At 45.1% G+C, this 16563-nt stretch overlaps 1 protein-coding gene and 1 long non-coding RNA gene across 6 annotated transcripts in view; one reads left to right on the top strand and one right to left on the bottom strand.

Moving 5' to 3' along the window:
• Window positions 1-13846, bottom strand: part of LOC141080493 (uncharacterized) — a 131505-nt gene extending 117659 nt beyond the window's left edge. For 3 of the 5 annotated variants that reach the window (XR_012228946.1, XR_012228945.1, XR_012228944.1), the window contains exons 1-8: window positions 13234-13845; window positions 8397-8609; window positions 7546-7613; window positions 7006-7121; window positions 6823-6925; window positions 6572-6739; window positions 4858-5217; window positions 3992-4090 (exon numbers count right to left, since the gene is read on the bottom strand). Coding sequence is in view for 1 of the 5 variants with exons in the window: in XM_073565739.1 (XP_073421840.1) it covers window positions 3992-4090; window positions 4858-5217; window positions 6572-6739; window positions 6823-6925; window positions 7006-7121; window positions 7546-7613; window positions 8397-8609; window positions 13234-13610 (1504 nt within the window). In the remaining 4 variants the exon portion in view is untranslated. Of the gene's footprint in view, window positions 1-3991; window positions 4091-4857; window positions 5218-6571; window positions 6740-6822; window positions 6926-7005; window positions 7122-7545; window positions 7614-8396; window positions 8610-13233 lie in introns of all 5 variants that reach the window. The other 2 variants (XM_073565739.1, XR_012228947.1) reach the window with 2 other exon arrangements.
• On the top strand, window positions 3015-3849 carry LOC141080495 (uncharacterized). The gene is made up of 3 exons (XR_012228948.1): window positions 3015-3133; window positions 3222-3295; window positions 3416-3849. It is a non-coding gene; the product is annotated as an uncharacterized lncRNA (long non-coding RNA).
• Window positions 13847-16563: the final 2717 nt, after the last annotated feature.

The raw sequence follows: 16563 nt of genomic DNA, 5'->3' as shown, positions 1-16563 counted from the left end.
TACAGGATTCTGAAGATTACTTGCAAAACCGAGTATACGGATGGCGGGATACACAACGTTTCCCCAGACGTTGCCCCTCACAAAGTTCGTCTGGATCAGCAGACAGCAGATCTGGTACAACCAACAGCGCTACCTCCACGTTTTTTTTAGGCCACAACCGGGGCCGCCTAAGAGGAAGACGAGGCGGGGCGGCCAATGCAACCGGGGAAGCCAGAATCAACGTAACGACCAGATCACAGGTAATACACCATTAGTAGTTAATATTTCCTCTAAAAATCTGAACACAAATCAGTTGTCATTACTCCAGAAAGGGTTATTCTTTTGTCCATCATACAAGTTTGACTTCTTTGAACTTAATATGGACTTACACAGGTTCTTTAGAAACCTTAGGCTAAAGGTTCATTTATCAAAACAACCTACTGTACCGACGGTTCAGGCCACCTCATCATTATTACAATTCAAGGAGTTGGGACTCCGTACACATAGTTCATTCATGTGCCCTAGGGGGAACCCACCAGTGGAAACCTTCATTTCACTAGTGGAAAGTGACATACAACATTTCAATAGGGAAGTCAATCAAGGGGGATTTCATTACCACAATAATTTGTCTAAGCAAGAAAAAGCGGCTCTTGATGATCTATCCTCAGACAAATCACTGGTCATAAAACCAGCTGATAAAGGAGGGGCCATAGTGATCATGGATAGGACAGACGACCTTACTGAAATTAATAGACAGCTAAATGACACGGTATATGGGATCATTCCATGCAATCCACTCAATTCCATTATCAACAAGATACAACCAATCATAGATCATCATCTGAAAGATGGTACTATAGATAAAAAACTGGGGGAATTTCTTTTGAAAACGGACCCGATTATACCCGTTTTTTACATTCTACCAAAGATCCACAAAAGGTTGGATAAACCACCAGGGCGTCCTATTGTGTCCCCTACAGACTCTATTTTATCACCACCCGTTATGTTGTTAGAGAAGATCCTCACACCATTAATCATAACAACAAAATCTTACCTTAAGGATACTAATGACTTTCTAACCCTCATTAAAACCCTGGGTCCCCTTCCCCCCCTTCAATAGTCTATACACGTCCATAACACATGAGAAGGGCATGAGGGCCACAAACATACTCTTAGAGCAAGCGGGCATTGACCCCAACATTTGTAACCTTTGTTCTGACCTTTTAGGATTGGTATTTAAAGAAAATTACTTTTTATTTCAAGATACTTTCTACATCCAGAGACAGGGCACCGCAATGGGGTCACACGTAGCGCCCCCGTATGCCATTGCTTATATGGCTTTTTTTTCAGGAGAATTTTGTATACACCCACCCTCTGTTTTCACAGCACTCGAGCGTGTGGGTTAGATTCATTGACTATATTTTTTGTGTTTGGAATGGCCCCATTGACACTCTGTTACAATTTGATCACCACATTAATAACATTTGGCCCGAATTGAGATTTAGCCTTCAACATAGCACTGAAAAGATGAGCTTCTTGGATACGTTGGTCTGTAGAACGAGGGGGGAGAATTATCAATTGACCTATACGTTAAACTGACGGATAGGAACAGCATTCTACACTTTAACAGCTTTCATCCCCCGGCTATTAAGAAATCAATCCCCAGATCCCAGTACTGTAGGATCAATAGGATTGTAACTAATGTTGAGACAAAGAAATTGAGATTAGAGGAAATGACACACAAATTCACCGAAAGGGGGTACCCCACTGGACTATTGACAGAACCTAGCTCTAATAGGAATCCTAGGACTATAAATTCCAACAAACGTATACCATTTGTAAATACATTTCATCCCTATTCCAGAAAAATACAGGCCACTATCAATAAACACTGGAGCATACTTACTAACAGTTACCCTGAAATACCGGAGTTTCAACAACCCTTCCTTTCATGCTATCGCAGACTAAAAAATTTAAAGGACATGTTAGTTAAAGCAGATGCAGGTTCAAACATAATAGTACCGAGACTGAGATTTCTCTGGACACAGAAACAGGGAACTTTTCCATGTCTAGCATGTTTACAGTGTAATAACATACAAACAGGGAACCAAATCTTTCATGCACAGACTGGACAAGCCATTCCGGGTCAAAGGATTTTATACATGTGAGACCACATATGTTATATATTTGATAAAATGCCCGTGTGGCCTGGCCTATGTTGGGGAAACGACCCAAATGGTAAGGGATAGAATATCCCAACACAAATCAAACATAAGGTGTAAAAGGACTCCTCTCTCTTTACCGTACCACTTCCTGGATAAAGGACATAATATTTCTCAACTCAAATTCCAAGTTTTGGATCAGATTGAACCCAACAGGAGGGGTCAGGATAGGACTAAGACCCTCAAGAGAAGGGAGGCCTATTGGATTTTCACTCTTCAGCCAAAAGGACTGAATAGAGACTATGATATTAAGAGGTTCCTGTGAAACACCGGGTACCTGTGTAATGTGCATTTACCTCTAGTTTTAATGTTATTTATACATATTCATTGATTATTAATTATATATTCTCTCTCTTTTTCTCTAAATAGAATCGTTAGACCTACTCTTCATCTCCCCACTGGGCACCTCTGTCTACTTGGTATGATATACACCTCACCAACCTCTACATTATAGGGAATGCCTTTATTTGTATGACTTTGTAATTACTAATGCTAAGAGAATCAAAGAGGTACAGGTCTATATAATATACATATTCAACTGAAACGCAGTATCAGGAATCCCTTATGCACCAATACAAATGCTGTTTTCTTACAGTCATGGCTCACATACACCCTGATTGTGTGACCACTAGAATGTGGTCCATTAACACTGTTTACATCTTTGATCTCTCTCAGTGACATGGGCACCACTTGTGCCCTGATCTTTACACTCAGCGCAGGCGCGGACAGCGGGGTCAGGTGACCGCTGTGACGCGTTCCAATATTTGCTTCATACACATAGCGCAGGCCCACACAGCGGTACCATGTGACCGCGATGACGTGGTCTAAGGGGGCGTTCCCACCGGGTTAAATACCCGGAAGCAGACGCCAGACCATGGCGTCCTCTGCTCAAAGCGGTACATACCGCAAGTCACAAGGGGCCACCAACGCAGGTAAAGTAAGGGGCTGACTCTACATATGGCACCTTAAATATACAACCTGTGTATACTCAATATTTGTTGTTTTCTCCCTCCTTTCCAGCGCCATCCCATAGCGACTTATGTCACATTACAATAGCGCTATCTAAAATACATAGCTTCTAAAGCAGCATCCAGGTAAAATAGGGAGTTTTACACCTTACCTCTCATGTATAAAATGGATTGTGCACGTATGTAATGAAAATATATATTGCACTATCATATTGCCTAACCTTACTCTTCCCTTTTTCCTCCTAGGAGGACCAACATATTCAGACCACATATGATATAGGCACTACCATATTGATTTTTGACTTCTTTTCTATTCCAGAGGTGCTTCACTTCAACTTCCTCACTTTAACCAATAATAGTATGGTTGGTTTTTTTCTTAACATCAATTTTCACGTATATCTTCGCGGATTGTGCATTACACGTCTTTGTGTAACAGTCTCTAAAATGCAGGACTGTATATATGCTTATTCGACGTAACTTGTTATGTATTTTTTCTTTTGTTGCCTAACTTTCTTTTGTGCATCATGTGATATTTATTTTTTTTTCTGTTTTCTTTTACATTTGTCTTTAAACAGTAAATCATATTGACAATTCTCTGATGAAGGTCCTATGAAGGACCGAAAACGCTTAGAATACATGTGATTTGGATGCCAATAAAATGGAATCAATTTTTTCACGCATTTGAGTGCCAAGTTCATCATTATTATTAGTATTACGGCTGGATATCCTACTTGTGCACCTCCACGGATTTTCTGAAATTTTGAGTGCCTTGCTGTCCGCTACAACATGTCGTATCATAGCCAGTCAAAACATGCATCTTACCAAATGAGGTGGAGGCAGGGCTGCCAACCGAGGAGGTTGGAGTCCCAAAATTAATGGGTGCATGAGAGGCATGCTGACCAAATGGTGTAGCAGGTGTCCCTATAGGTAAAGAGATCATATGGAATAATTAGAATTAAGAGACATTCAACTCATAAGCCAGTCTGACACTTCGGCCTGGCCAGTCAATAAAGGGGATCCCGTCAGCACACTTATGCTGCTCGTGGGCAAATATAGATATTTTCAAATTAGGAACCAATCTATGTTTTACACAGACTTTCCATGCCTTGTAGCAGACCATTTTGCAACAGCTTTTACAGATTACAGTAAGGAAACCTGAAGTGCACGAGCCAGAAGGTCAAGAGGGAATAGTAGAGGTGCCAAAGCCTATTCTCCAGGTGAAGTTTGGTTACTCACCACATCAGGATGGACTTATTAAAAAGTGATTGCCTTATGGCCATACATTTTTAAAATTGGTGGCTGTAAATTAACTTTACATTAATCTCTGAAGATCACTAGATCCAGCCAGATTAGGCGCCCCTGCACTCGGGCCAACGGCTCAGTTACCTCAATATTCGGGAGTGCACTGTCCCTCAGCAATAAGAAACCCAGATGTGAAGAGCAGTGCGCTCCTGAATAACACATGAGAATCCCTTAGAAAGGGCTTGTTCACAGAAATAAATAAACCCTCATAAGGCAGCTCCTGTGATATAGTTCGCTGCTTGACATCTCCTTTATTAACCTTGGCCAGAAAGTGTGGGCAACTCTTAATGCCCTGTTGTATCAATAAACAGCTTTCAATAAAATATTGTAAAATATTGCAAAAACTATGAAAATCATATTTGACTCAAGGACAATTTTACACTCACCAAAAGACAGCTTGTTTTCTGTTGGTCCAGGGGTCCCAAGTGTGCTATTCTGAGCTGCAGAAGAGTTTCCAAAAGTCATAGCTGGAGCAGGCACAGCTTTGTGGATGCAAAGGACACAGGACTGGTTGTTTTTTCCCCCGAAAGAGAAGGGCTTTGAAGCTCCAAACTGGCTTGCTGCGGGGGTACTGTTTGTTTGTGTGCTATTCATTGTGCCGAAAGTCATTGGGTTTGCTGTAGCAGCTGTAGCTTGTGGGGACACCAGCTTGAGGGAAACATTCTCACCAGAAACATCTTTAGGAGACAAACCCAACGAGATCCCCTTCTGATTTGGAAAGTCTGCAGCAACAGTTTGTACAGGCTCTGAAGGACAAAACAAAGGCATTTTAGATGACAGCACATCAGGTCTCAGTTATACACTTTTGCCAGGGCTTACAAGCAGCATTTTGATTAGAAATGTCACATTGTACGTGTGACCACCACTGATCTTGAGAACAAAAAACAAAAAAAAAAAAAAAAGTGCTGCAGCAGTGATTTAGCCCTACCTGCTAGTCTAAGTACTCCCCGCAGAGCGGAGCTTCTGGCCTCCCACATGTGCAGTGAGACACACTGAACAGTCTAAAGGGATACACCAGAGCTGTAGATCCTAGGAGACCAAATCCCTCAAAGTGGTGGAATATTGTAGTGATATGCCATCACTTTCCATTTATAATTTCACATGCAACGACTGTCCCATCTTACAAAACGACACTTTGCAATTTAAACATATGAGGAGAGACCTTTCAGTCTACGGCTCTTCCACATTGTCATGACTATACACTGGATAACAACCAGTGATGTAGAAAAGTTTGGTCTGAGAGGGTTGCCACAAATGTTGCTCCCCCAATAAAATGGTTCCATTCCTGACCATAGACCTTTTTGGAAACTATTAAAAAAAAAGTTCAAATCACCTCCTTTTCGCCCCATTCAAAATAAAAAAAAAAAATAACCACACATTTGGAATCGCTGCGTTCAGAATCGCCCAAAAAGAAAAAATGGATTATCCTGATTGCTAAACGGCGTAGCGAGAAAAAGTCAAAACACCAGAATTACGTTTTTGGTTGCCGCAACTTTGCATTAAAATGCAGTAACTGGCGATCAAAAGATCGTATCTGCACCAAATTGGTATCATTAAAAACGACAGCTCAGGAAGCAAAAAGCAAGCCCTCACCCAACCCGAGATCACAAAAAATGGAGACGCTATGGGCATCGAAAGTAGCGCAATTTTTTTTTAACAAAGTTTGGAATTTTTTTCACCACTTAGATAAAAAAACCTAGTCATGTTTGGTGTCTATGAACTCGTAATAACCTGGAGAATTATAATGGCAGGTCAGTTTTAGCAGTTAGTGAACCTAGCAACAAAGTTAAACAAAAAACAAGTATGGATTGCACTTTATTGCAATTTCACCACACTTGGAATTTTCCCATTTTCTAGTACATGACATGGTAAAACCGATGGTGTCGTTTAAAAAGTACAACTCATCCCGCAAAAAACAAGCCTCACATGGCCATATTGATGGAAAGATACAAAAGTTAAGACTCCGAGACGAAGGGTAGCAAAAAAACGAAAACGCAAAACTGAAAAAAGTGAATGGTACTGAGCTGCAACACCCCCTGTGGATAGGGGAGCTTAGACCCCATATTGTCATACATGCTGAGACATCATCAGCATCCTCACCTTGTGAACCCTCCTTGCTTTGCATTTTTGCTAGGCTCTGTAGTAAGGGGTTACTGCTTACGGTAGAGGACTGTGATATCAGAGCAGATGTGGTATTAGCTAAAATAAAGAGAGGTGATGCAGTAACCGTAGTGGTCATTGGTGGAGTAGAGGTGACAAGGATAAGATCTTAAAAAAAAATAAAAATAAATAAATCCGTGTAATTTGGACAAGGTTTCACCAATTCACCATCTAGTAACCAAAATACTCACCAGCAGGTTCTTCCAGTGCCTTGTTAAGCCTCTGTAAAAATGCCTTTTTCTCATTATCCAGATCCTTAGATGTAACGTTATATCCAGGAATAGGTGGTGGGGGCTACGGGGAGAAGAACACTTATGAACACCTCATGAAGGAGGAAAAAGGGTCAATGGGTAAGAACAGATACAAGTATTTACCAGTGGGTAAGGATCACGCCTTAAACACACCAATAAAACCTTCTTCCTACGTGACCCACTACTTCTATTATCAGATGATTTTACAGCAGAAGACTTGGAGGACGAAGTGGTGTTAACTAAGGGAGAAAAATAAAAAATAAAAAATAAAAAAGGAAAGTCAACTTTTGATAGATGTAATTAGTTGCCATGGGCATCTGCTACACTTTTCCTTCATATTGCTTTTGAAAGCACACAAACGTTTGAGAACAGGAGGAAAAGTCAGTTATTAAAGCGGACACTTGCTTATAACTGTGGCATTGGCATGGAGGAGCATGCAGGTTTACTTCAATGCGGAAAGTGAAAAGCCTCTGATTGCAGCATCTATAATAATATGTCGGAAGCAAGCAGCACCCCATTCTGGTCAGCTACGAAGTCTACTGGTCTGATGCCACCAAAATACACTTCCGCAAACTTTTGCAATGGCTAGCATAATATACGTAAGCACCAAAACATATACTTCATATTACGTTTTACAAAGTTGACAGCAGCAGTGTAACTTACAGTCCTCCAACTGATTCCCACTGCCTGATTTCACTGGGGTAGAGAGGCCCGTTTCATGCGTGTTGTCCCTACAAGAAATAAGGAAATCAAATGACAACTACTACAGAATTTCAGAACTGAGCTGGTGAGAAGACCTGTAGCTCTGATCTTTGACATCAGTAAAAGTTTGAAAGATTCTAACTTGCGCCATACGAAAAACACACACCCCAAGTCCCGTAGACCTTCCCAGACGTGGACGTGTTAGGAACTGCGGGAGTCTTAGATATTCGACAATGAACTTCCCGATGCAATTTTTTTTTTTTTTTTTACAAGCGAAGTGTCAATTTTTATTTTTTAAAGTAATTTTTTTTCTATTTGTTGGCATAAGAGTCAGACACTTACACATTGCATATACTGAAGCCACAAGGCATAGTAGATTGTAGTCGACACCCAACCCCATCACCTATACTGTGACTTTATCAGGTATGAACTGGGCATGACCTCAAACATGACCAGTTCACAGCTGAAGGTTGAGCCAGGCACTATTATTTGTAGCCTGGGATACAATTTTCGTCAGTCATCTGTAATAGCAGAGATCTGAGCAGGGTAGTCATATGTATCTACCCTTAAGTATGATACTGATGTGTGAAAGAGGCCTAAGTGGACAAAAAATAACAACGTTATGACTCTTGGAAGAAGGGGAGGAAAAAGATGATTAACAGAATCAGGCGCTAGGTTTAGGAAGAGCAGCTTCACTGCAACCAAGCCATCCAACTTACTGTGGCAGGGGCCTAAATCCCACTTTACTCCATATAAAAACACCTTCAGCACCCCCAACCTCTGAAAAACTCCTAGAACAGCAGATCACTTACACTGGCGATCGAGCAATATTCGCATCAGGACGGGCAATTTTCACTGTCTCAGGACTGCACATCTGAGAATGTTTAGGAGACAGCAGAGGTTTTCTTGGAAAGCCATCTATATACACAGAAGGAAGAGATCCCGGCATACTGGATTGGGGCTGGTGGGTAGGGTACCGCCTGCATGGGCTCATGAACGTCCGGTTAATTACAATAGGAGTCTCCCTAGAGATGGAGAAAAAAAAAGCTTTAATATAGATCCATATTATCCACCCTGTTTGTCACCCCATTTTTGGACTATCAGCTGCCGGCACCGCCATCAGGGGCTTATCTACAGCATTCTGTAATGCTGTAGATAAGCCCCCCCCCACCGATGTAACCTGAAAGAAGTAAAAAAAAAAAAAAAAAAAAGTTATATTATACTCAACCAGGGGCGGTCCGTGTCCGGAGGGTGTCGCAGTCTGGCGCCTCCCAACTTCTAACGGTGACGTCCTCTTCTCTGCTTCCCAACGCATTGCTCTGCCCTGTTGAGGGCAGAGTAAAGTAATGCAGTGCGCAGGCGCCGGACCTCTCTGACCTGCAGTGCGCAGGCGCCGGACCAGTACTCTCTCCTCAACAGGGCAGAGCAGTGCGCCACGACGGGAAGCAGAGAAGAGGACGTCACCGCTGGAAAGCGACGGACCGCGACACCCTTCGGACCCGGACTGCCCCTGGGTGAGTATAATATAACTCATTTTTCTTATCTTTCAGGTTACATCGGTGGGGGGGGGGGCTTATTTACAGCATTACAGAATGCTGTAGGCAGTGACGGCAGCTGATAGTCCAAAAATGGGGTGACAGATTCCCTTTAAGGAATCGATAGGACAGCAGTAAAAGATAAATCAGTCATATCAGACGGTCATCAATGTGCGAGACCTCCAATGGAGACCTCCAATGTAATTTCCATACATGTGGATATCAGGTTAATCTCCTTCCCTTCAGAGGAGATGGCACATGTTCAATGGCTGTGGGGTGAACACTGGTACTCAGACTTGTAGATGCATTCACCACCTCTGCTTAACCAATTCAGGGCTTCATAGAAAACACTGTACAGTTGTGGCCAAAAGTATTGACAACCCTGCAATTCTGTCAGTTAATACTCAGTTTCTTCCTGAAAATGATTGCAATCACAAATTCTTTGGTATTATCTTCATTTGTCTTAAATGAAAAAACACAAAAGAGAATGAAGCAAAAAGCAAAACATTGATTATTTCACACAAAACTCCAAAAATGGGCCAGACAAAAGTATTGGCACCCTCAGCCTAATACTTGGTTGCACAACCTTTAGCCAAAATAACTGCGACCAACCGCTTCCAGTAACCATCAAAGAGTTTCTTACAATGCTCTGCTGGAATTTTAGACCATTCTTCTTTGGCAAACTGCTCCAGGTCCCTGATATTTGAAGGGTGCCTTCTCCAAACTGCCATTTTTAGATCTCTCCACAGGTGTTCTATGGGATTCAGGTCTGGACTCATTGCTGGCCACCTTAGACGTCTCCAGTGCTTTCTCTCAGACCATTTTCTAGTGCTTTTTGAAATGTGTATTGGGTCATTGTCCTGCTGGAAGACCCATGACCTCTGAGGGAGACCCATCTCTCTCACACTGGGTCCTACATTATGCTGCAAAATTTGTTGGTAGTCTTCTGACTTCATAATGCCATGCACACGGTCAAGCAGTCCAGTGCCAGAGGCACCAAAGCAACCCCAAAACATCAGGGAACCTCCGCCATGTTTGACTGTAGGGACCGTGTTCTTTTCTTTGAATGCCTCTTTTTTACTCCTGTAAACTCTATGTTGATGCCTTTGTCCAAAAAGCTCTACTTTTGTCTCATCTGACCAGAGAACATTCTTCCAAAACGTTGTAGGCTTTTTCAGGTAAGTTTTGGCAAACTCCAGCCTGGCTTTTTTATATCTCGGGGTAAGAAGTGGGGTCTTCCTGGGTCTCCTACCATACAGTCCCTTTACGTTCAGACGCCGACGGATAGTACGGGTTGACACCGTTGTACCCTCGGACTGCAGGGCAGCTTGAACTTGTTTGGATGTTAGTCGAGGTTCTTTATCCAACATCCGCACAATCTTGCGTTGAAATCTCTTGTCAATTTTTCTTTTCCGTCCACATCTAGGGAGGTTAACCACAGTGCCAAGGGCTTTAAACTTCTTGATGACACTGCGCACAGTAGACACAGGAACATTCAGGTCTTTGGAGATGGACTTGTAGCCTTGAGATTGCTCATGCTTCCTCACAATTTGGTTTCTCAAGTCCTCAGACAGTTCTTTGGTCTTCTTTCTTTTCTCCATGCTCAATGTGGTACACACAAGGACACAGGACAGAGGTTGAGTCAACTTTAATCCATGTCAACTGGCTGCAAGTGTGATTTAGTTATTGCCAACACCTGTTAGGTGCCACAGGTAAGTTACAGGTGCTGTTAATTCCACAAATTAGAGAAGCATCACATGATTTTTCGAACAGTGCCAATACGTTTGTCCACCCTCTTTTTTATGTTTGGTGTGGAATTAAATCCAATTTGGCTTTAGGACGATTCGTTTTGTGTTTTTTAATTTAAGACAAATTAAATGAAGATAATAGTACCAAAGAATTTGTGTTTGCAATCATTTTCAGGAAGAAACTGAGTATTATCTGACAGAATTGCAGGGGTGTCAATACTTTTGGCCACAACTGTATATTCCCCTTCTGCAGCAGCACTGTCCCAACCACACTAGTGCTGGTTCAGGGATAGTGTCCTGTGACCACAGTCGCATCTAGTCAACATTCCATCAGAACGGACACGCGCTCCGACAATACTACAAACTGCATAAAGTCGGCAGCCATGGACTATGAAGCTGAAGTCACATCAGCCGTGTACGGTACATTGTTCTCTGTGGGGCCCAGAAGCGATTAAACAGCCTCCTTTGAATACAAGTTTTTCTCTAAAAAAATAATAGAAAAAGAGGAACGCGAGTGGCGTTATAAGCGTAAGGCGGCTACTTCTCTACATTCTACCATTGATGGTGCATGCACAGAAGTCACGATTGTGGCAACACCAGCCTAGTGACAGGAGCTCGGGTCTTGAACATGTAAACTGGCGCCAAAAATATCCATTTTGTGGTAATAAGAGGGGTCTAGACAAAAAAAACTACAGATAAATGATCTTCAGAGAGCCCATAATATAACTCGCCAGTCTGGTCCGACCGGGACCCCACTCCGCTGGGCACCTAAATGCGAATTCAGGACGGCAGCACATGAGTGAAGGGAGACGAGGCGGCTCACAGCCAATTCCTAAATCAGACCCCTGCCCTAATGCAGAGATATACGTTCATCTTTAGGATTGTAGTGCAAATCCTTCTGAAGATGTCACTTTTAGGCTGAGTTCACACGTGGTGTTTTTTTCGCATTTCCGCAGCGGTTTTAACCGCGAAAAATAAGCATCCCATGCATTCCTATGGGATTCCGCAATGCTGCGGTTTTTACCGCGGCGGAATCGCTTCGCGGTAAAAAACGCAGCATGCTCATTAATTTTGCGGAATCGCGGCGATCCCGCACCCATAGGAATGCGTTTTTCTGCTTACTTTCCGCATGTGGCTGTGCACACCATGCGAAAAGTAAGCAGAACATTTGCGGATGGTACCCACGGTCCGGAGGAGAGGAGATTGTCCTCCGGGCTTTGGGTACCATATCCCTGTAAAAAAATAGAATTTAAAATAAAAAATATTGTTATTCTCACCTTCCGACGTCCCGCGCAGCCTTCCCGCCTCTCTCCACGCTCCCATTCCCAATAATCCTTTGCGAAAATGCCCGTGATGACGTCAGTTCTCGCGGGATGGCAAAGTCTCGCGGTCATTTTCGCAAAGGAATACTGGGAATGAGAGCGTGGAGAGAGGCGGGAAGGCTGCGCGGGACGACGGAAGGTAATAATAACACCATTTTTAATTTTTTTTTTACTATTTTTTACATTTTATCTTTTACTACTGATGCTGCATTGGCGGCCTCAGTAGTAACAAGTTGGTCACACTTGTCAAACACTATGTTTGACGAGTGTGACCAACCTGTCAATCAGTTCTCCAAGCGATGCTCCAGATCGCTTGGAAAACGCTAGCATTCTGCAAGCTAATTGCGCTTGCAAAATGCTTGTTTTTCCGCGGGAAAAATCGTGGGAATTTAAAAATGCGATTTTCCCACGGAATGGAATTCCGGAACTATCACGGTGAACTTAGCCTAACCGTAAGAGAAGGGCTACACATCTAATCCCTGGGACCCCCACTGTCAGTAAAGGACCCTGGCAAAGAGCCTGATCATAGGACTGACCACAGGGCTCAGGACCCCCTCCCCACTACTGACCACAGGGCTCAGGACCCCCTCCCCACTACTGACCACAGGGCTCAGGACCCCCTCCCCACTACTGACCACAGGGCTCAGGACCCCCTCCCCACTACTGACCACAGGGCTCAGGACCCCCCCCCACTACTGACCACAGGGCTCAGGACCGCCCCCCCACTACTGACCACAGGGCTCAGGACCGCCCCCCCACTACTGACCACAGGGCTCAGGACCACCCCCCACTACTGACCACAGGGCTCAGGACCCCCCCCACTACTGACCACAGGGCTCAGGACCCCCCCCCCCACTACTGACCACAGGGCTCAGGACCCCCCCCCCACTACTGACCACAGGGCTCATGACCCCCCCCCACTACTGGCCACAGGGTCCCCATAGGGGCTTCTATTCCATGCATAGCTATCAGGCAGCCGCCACACACACGGGGTCCCACGGTAGACACGTCCCTGGCACTCAGATACGAGCATGCAGCACCCACCTGAACGACAAGCGCCGGGCAGGGGTCGGCACCGTGGGGTTGGGTCTTGTGAGCCTTTCTCTCAGGTCCCGGGCTGGCGGCTCCGTCTTCCCCAGGTAGCTGTCCATCAGTAGCAGTAAGGAGGCAGGAGTCCACTGGGCGGTCGCTCTCCGGAGCTGCACAGGTCTCTGCATCCCCGCGGCCTCAGGAATTCTCCACCAGCGGCCGCCCGAGCAGCTGAGAGCCCAGCCGGCGATCACACACAGCAGCAGCAGCAGGGCGCTGAGCCCGGGCCAGCAGTACACGAACAGCAGGAGGAGCAGGGCAGCGGGCAGGAGCAAGGTCACCGACCTCAGCCGGCCCCTGACCCCTCCTACCCGCCCTCCGGACGGACACATGATCGGCCGTCACCAAGCAAAACACAGAGCGACCCACACACCGCTGCTTTCTAGGTAAATGCTAGATTCTATGGAATCCTTCCAGGTGTGACGTCATGCTAGAATGCATGGGTTCCTTCCAGGTGTGACGTCATTTACGGGGGCGTGTCATACCGGGAGGGGGCGTGTTCTGACAGCAAAGGCAGGAAGGGAAGCCTCCATTACAGATTTGTTGTCTCTGGTGTAGTGATGGGAAGTTCGGCTCTTTTTGGCGATCCGGCTCATTCGGCTCCGCTCACCATAAAGAGCCGGCTCTTTTAACGGCTCTTTTTTTTTATATTAATTTTCCACAGTCCTCGTTCCAGGTCTTTGCCTGTACAGTGAGGGCCTCATTCTCCACCTGTATAAGGATCTAGTGAGGCAGTGTAGACTGTTATTCAGCATTGCTGTCTCCTCAGATTGTCAGCTCTTGTGGTCAGGCCCCGGCTCCTTGGTTGCAGACAGTCTTACCATGTATTCCTTTCTAATCTGTGGCGTTTTATGTACATGTCCTGTCTGGATTAGTAAGTGCTGCAGTCTGTGCTGGCGCTGTATAAGAGTATAATCCGTAAAAGGTATGTTGGAAGCACTGTACACACACTGCAGAATATGTAAGCAAAGCCTACTGAATGGTAAAATCAGACACTGAGAGCAGCTGCCGTGCCGGGGGGCTCGGTGTCGCCCCCTCACTGGTCAGACATTGCTGACCTATTCTAAGGTTAGGCCGGTTTTACATTTGCGCTTTATGGCGCTGCGACGGCCTGCGCACGGCGCTGCTAAGCCCGGCTCCCTGCCCGCCCCATCCGGTCATCGCCACCTACTAGCGCACATGGACGCTTGCGATCTGCGCACCCTATCTTTAGCATAGGGTGTGCAGATCGTGCGCTGGCCGTGCGCTGCGCACTTTTGAAGGTGCGCCCGTGTGCGCCGAACGCAGCATGTTGCATTTTGGCGTGCTCGGCGCATCTTCAAAAGTGTGCAGCGCATGCCAAAATCCTAGCGCACGGCCAGCGCACGATCTGCGCACCCTATGCTAAAGATAGGGTACGCAGATCGCCATCGTCCATGTGCGCTAGTAGGCGGCCAGTGTACTGGATACAGCCAGTGTGCGCGCTAGCGCCAGCGCGCTCAAGCATCCTCTGTTGCAGCAGCCTGCGTCCTGCATTGCGCCTGCTATATCGCGCCTGCAGCCCGCTTTTGGCGTTCGCAGTTGCGACGCCGTGCACACGCCTATTCATGGTAAGTCCATTCGGGTGTAGTGCTGTTCTTAACTACTCCGGCTTTGGCTACCGCACGTGTGCCGCTGAGTGTCTGAGGCTAATGCAGACTCAGCGTTTTTTGCATTTGTGTTTTGTGTGCAGCTCTGTGAGTTTTTAACAGAGTTTGCTTTTGTGCACCAGGTTCAGTTCATCCTGTGCACATTACCGTCCTGGTGCTCTGCCTTTTCAGCAGCGGTTATTACACCTGCCGCACGGTGGACCCCGGGCGGCGAACACGTTTATTTATATTTTTTTAAGCGTGTTCCGCCGCCGTAACACTTGTTCCTGCACGGAAGCGTGATGGGGGAGGTTGTGCAGATGATGTAGGACCCATCATCCTCGGGAAGGAGGACTGTGCTGGAAGAAGACCAGTGACAAACATAATACCAGACCGCCCTGTAGGTGAGTATAAGATGTTATTTACATTTGCCTCAGACCACACGTGAGGATGTTGCTAGACTGTGCCTCAGATCACACGTGAGGACGTTACTAGACTGTGCCTCAGACCACACGTGAGGATGTTACTAGATTGTGCCTCAGACCACATGTGAGGACTAGTGATGAGCGAGTATACTTGTTGCTCGGGTTTTCCCACGCATGCTCGGGTGTCCTCCAAGTATTTTGGCGTGCTCGGATGTTTAGTTTTTGTCGTCTTATCTACATGATTTGCGACTTGTAGACAGGCTGAATATATGTGGGAATTCCCTAACAAACAGGCATTCCACACATGTATTCAGCCTGTCTGCAAGCATTGCAGATAAGATGAGGAAAACTAAATCTCCAAGCACGCCAAAATACTCGGAGGACACCCGAGCATGCTCGGGAAAACCCGAGCAACGAGTATATTCGCTCATCACTAGTGAGGATGTTACTAGACTATGCCTCAGACCACACGAGAGGACGTTACTAGATTGTACCCGCCAGGCATCAGACCACACGTGAGAACATTCTTACGTTGTGCCTGCCATGCCAAGTGGCACAGAAAGCAGAGTAGAAAGTTGGTCATTGTATTTTAAGTCACTGCTTGTGGGGATCATTACTGTATATACAGGAGATGTGGTGGTACATACTTCATATAAAAATCTCTGTGGCCCGGTACTGTGCAGTGATGTGAAAACCTTTTTGCCCACCCCTCCTGATTTTTTACTCTCTTGCATGTTTGTCATACCTAAATGTTTCAGAGTAGCAAATAAATTAAAATATTTGACAAAGATAGTACAAGTAAACACAAAATTCAATTTGTAAATGAAGGACTTTATTATTAATGGGGAAGAAAATACAGGGCCCTGTGTGAAAGTTATTGCCCCCTACTTTGTTTTAACTGTGGTTTGTCACATCTTTGAAAAGCAAAGTTCAGTTTCCCTAGCCACACCCAGGCCTGATTACTGCAACACCTGTCCTCAATCAAAAAATCACTTAAATAGGACCTGCCTGACAAAGTGAAGTAAACAAAAAAGATCCTCAAAAGGTAGACATGCTGCGATCCGAAGAAATTCATGAACAAATGAGATGGAAAGTAATTCAGATCTATCAGTCTGGAAAATGTTATGAAGCCATTTCTAAAGCTATGATATTCCAATGAACCACAGTGAGATCCATTATCCACAAATGGAGAAAACATGGTACAGTGGTGAACCTTCCCAGGAGTGGTCTGGTCATTAAACTTAAAATATACT

This window comes from Dendrobates tinctorius, unplaced genomic scaffold (assembly GCF_039654945.1).
Source record: "Dendrobates tinctorius isolate UK_male_01 unplaced genomic scaffold, ASM3965494v1 ptg000016l, whole genome shotgun sequence".
NCBI classification, from domain to species: Eukaryota; Metazoa; Chordata; class Amphibia; order Anura; family Dendrobatidae; genus Dendrobates; species Dendrobates tinctorius.
The sequence above is the reverse complement of the archived record's forward strand: the minus strand, read 5'-3'. Positions and strand labels throughout refer to the sequence as shown.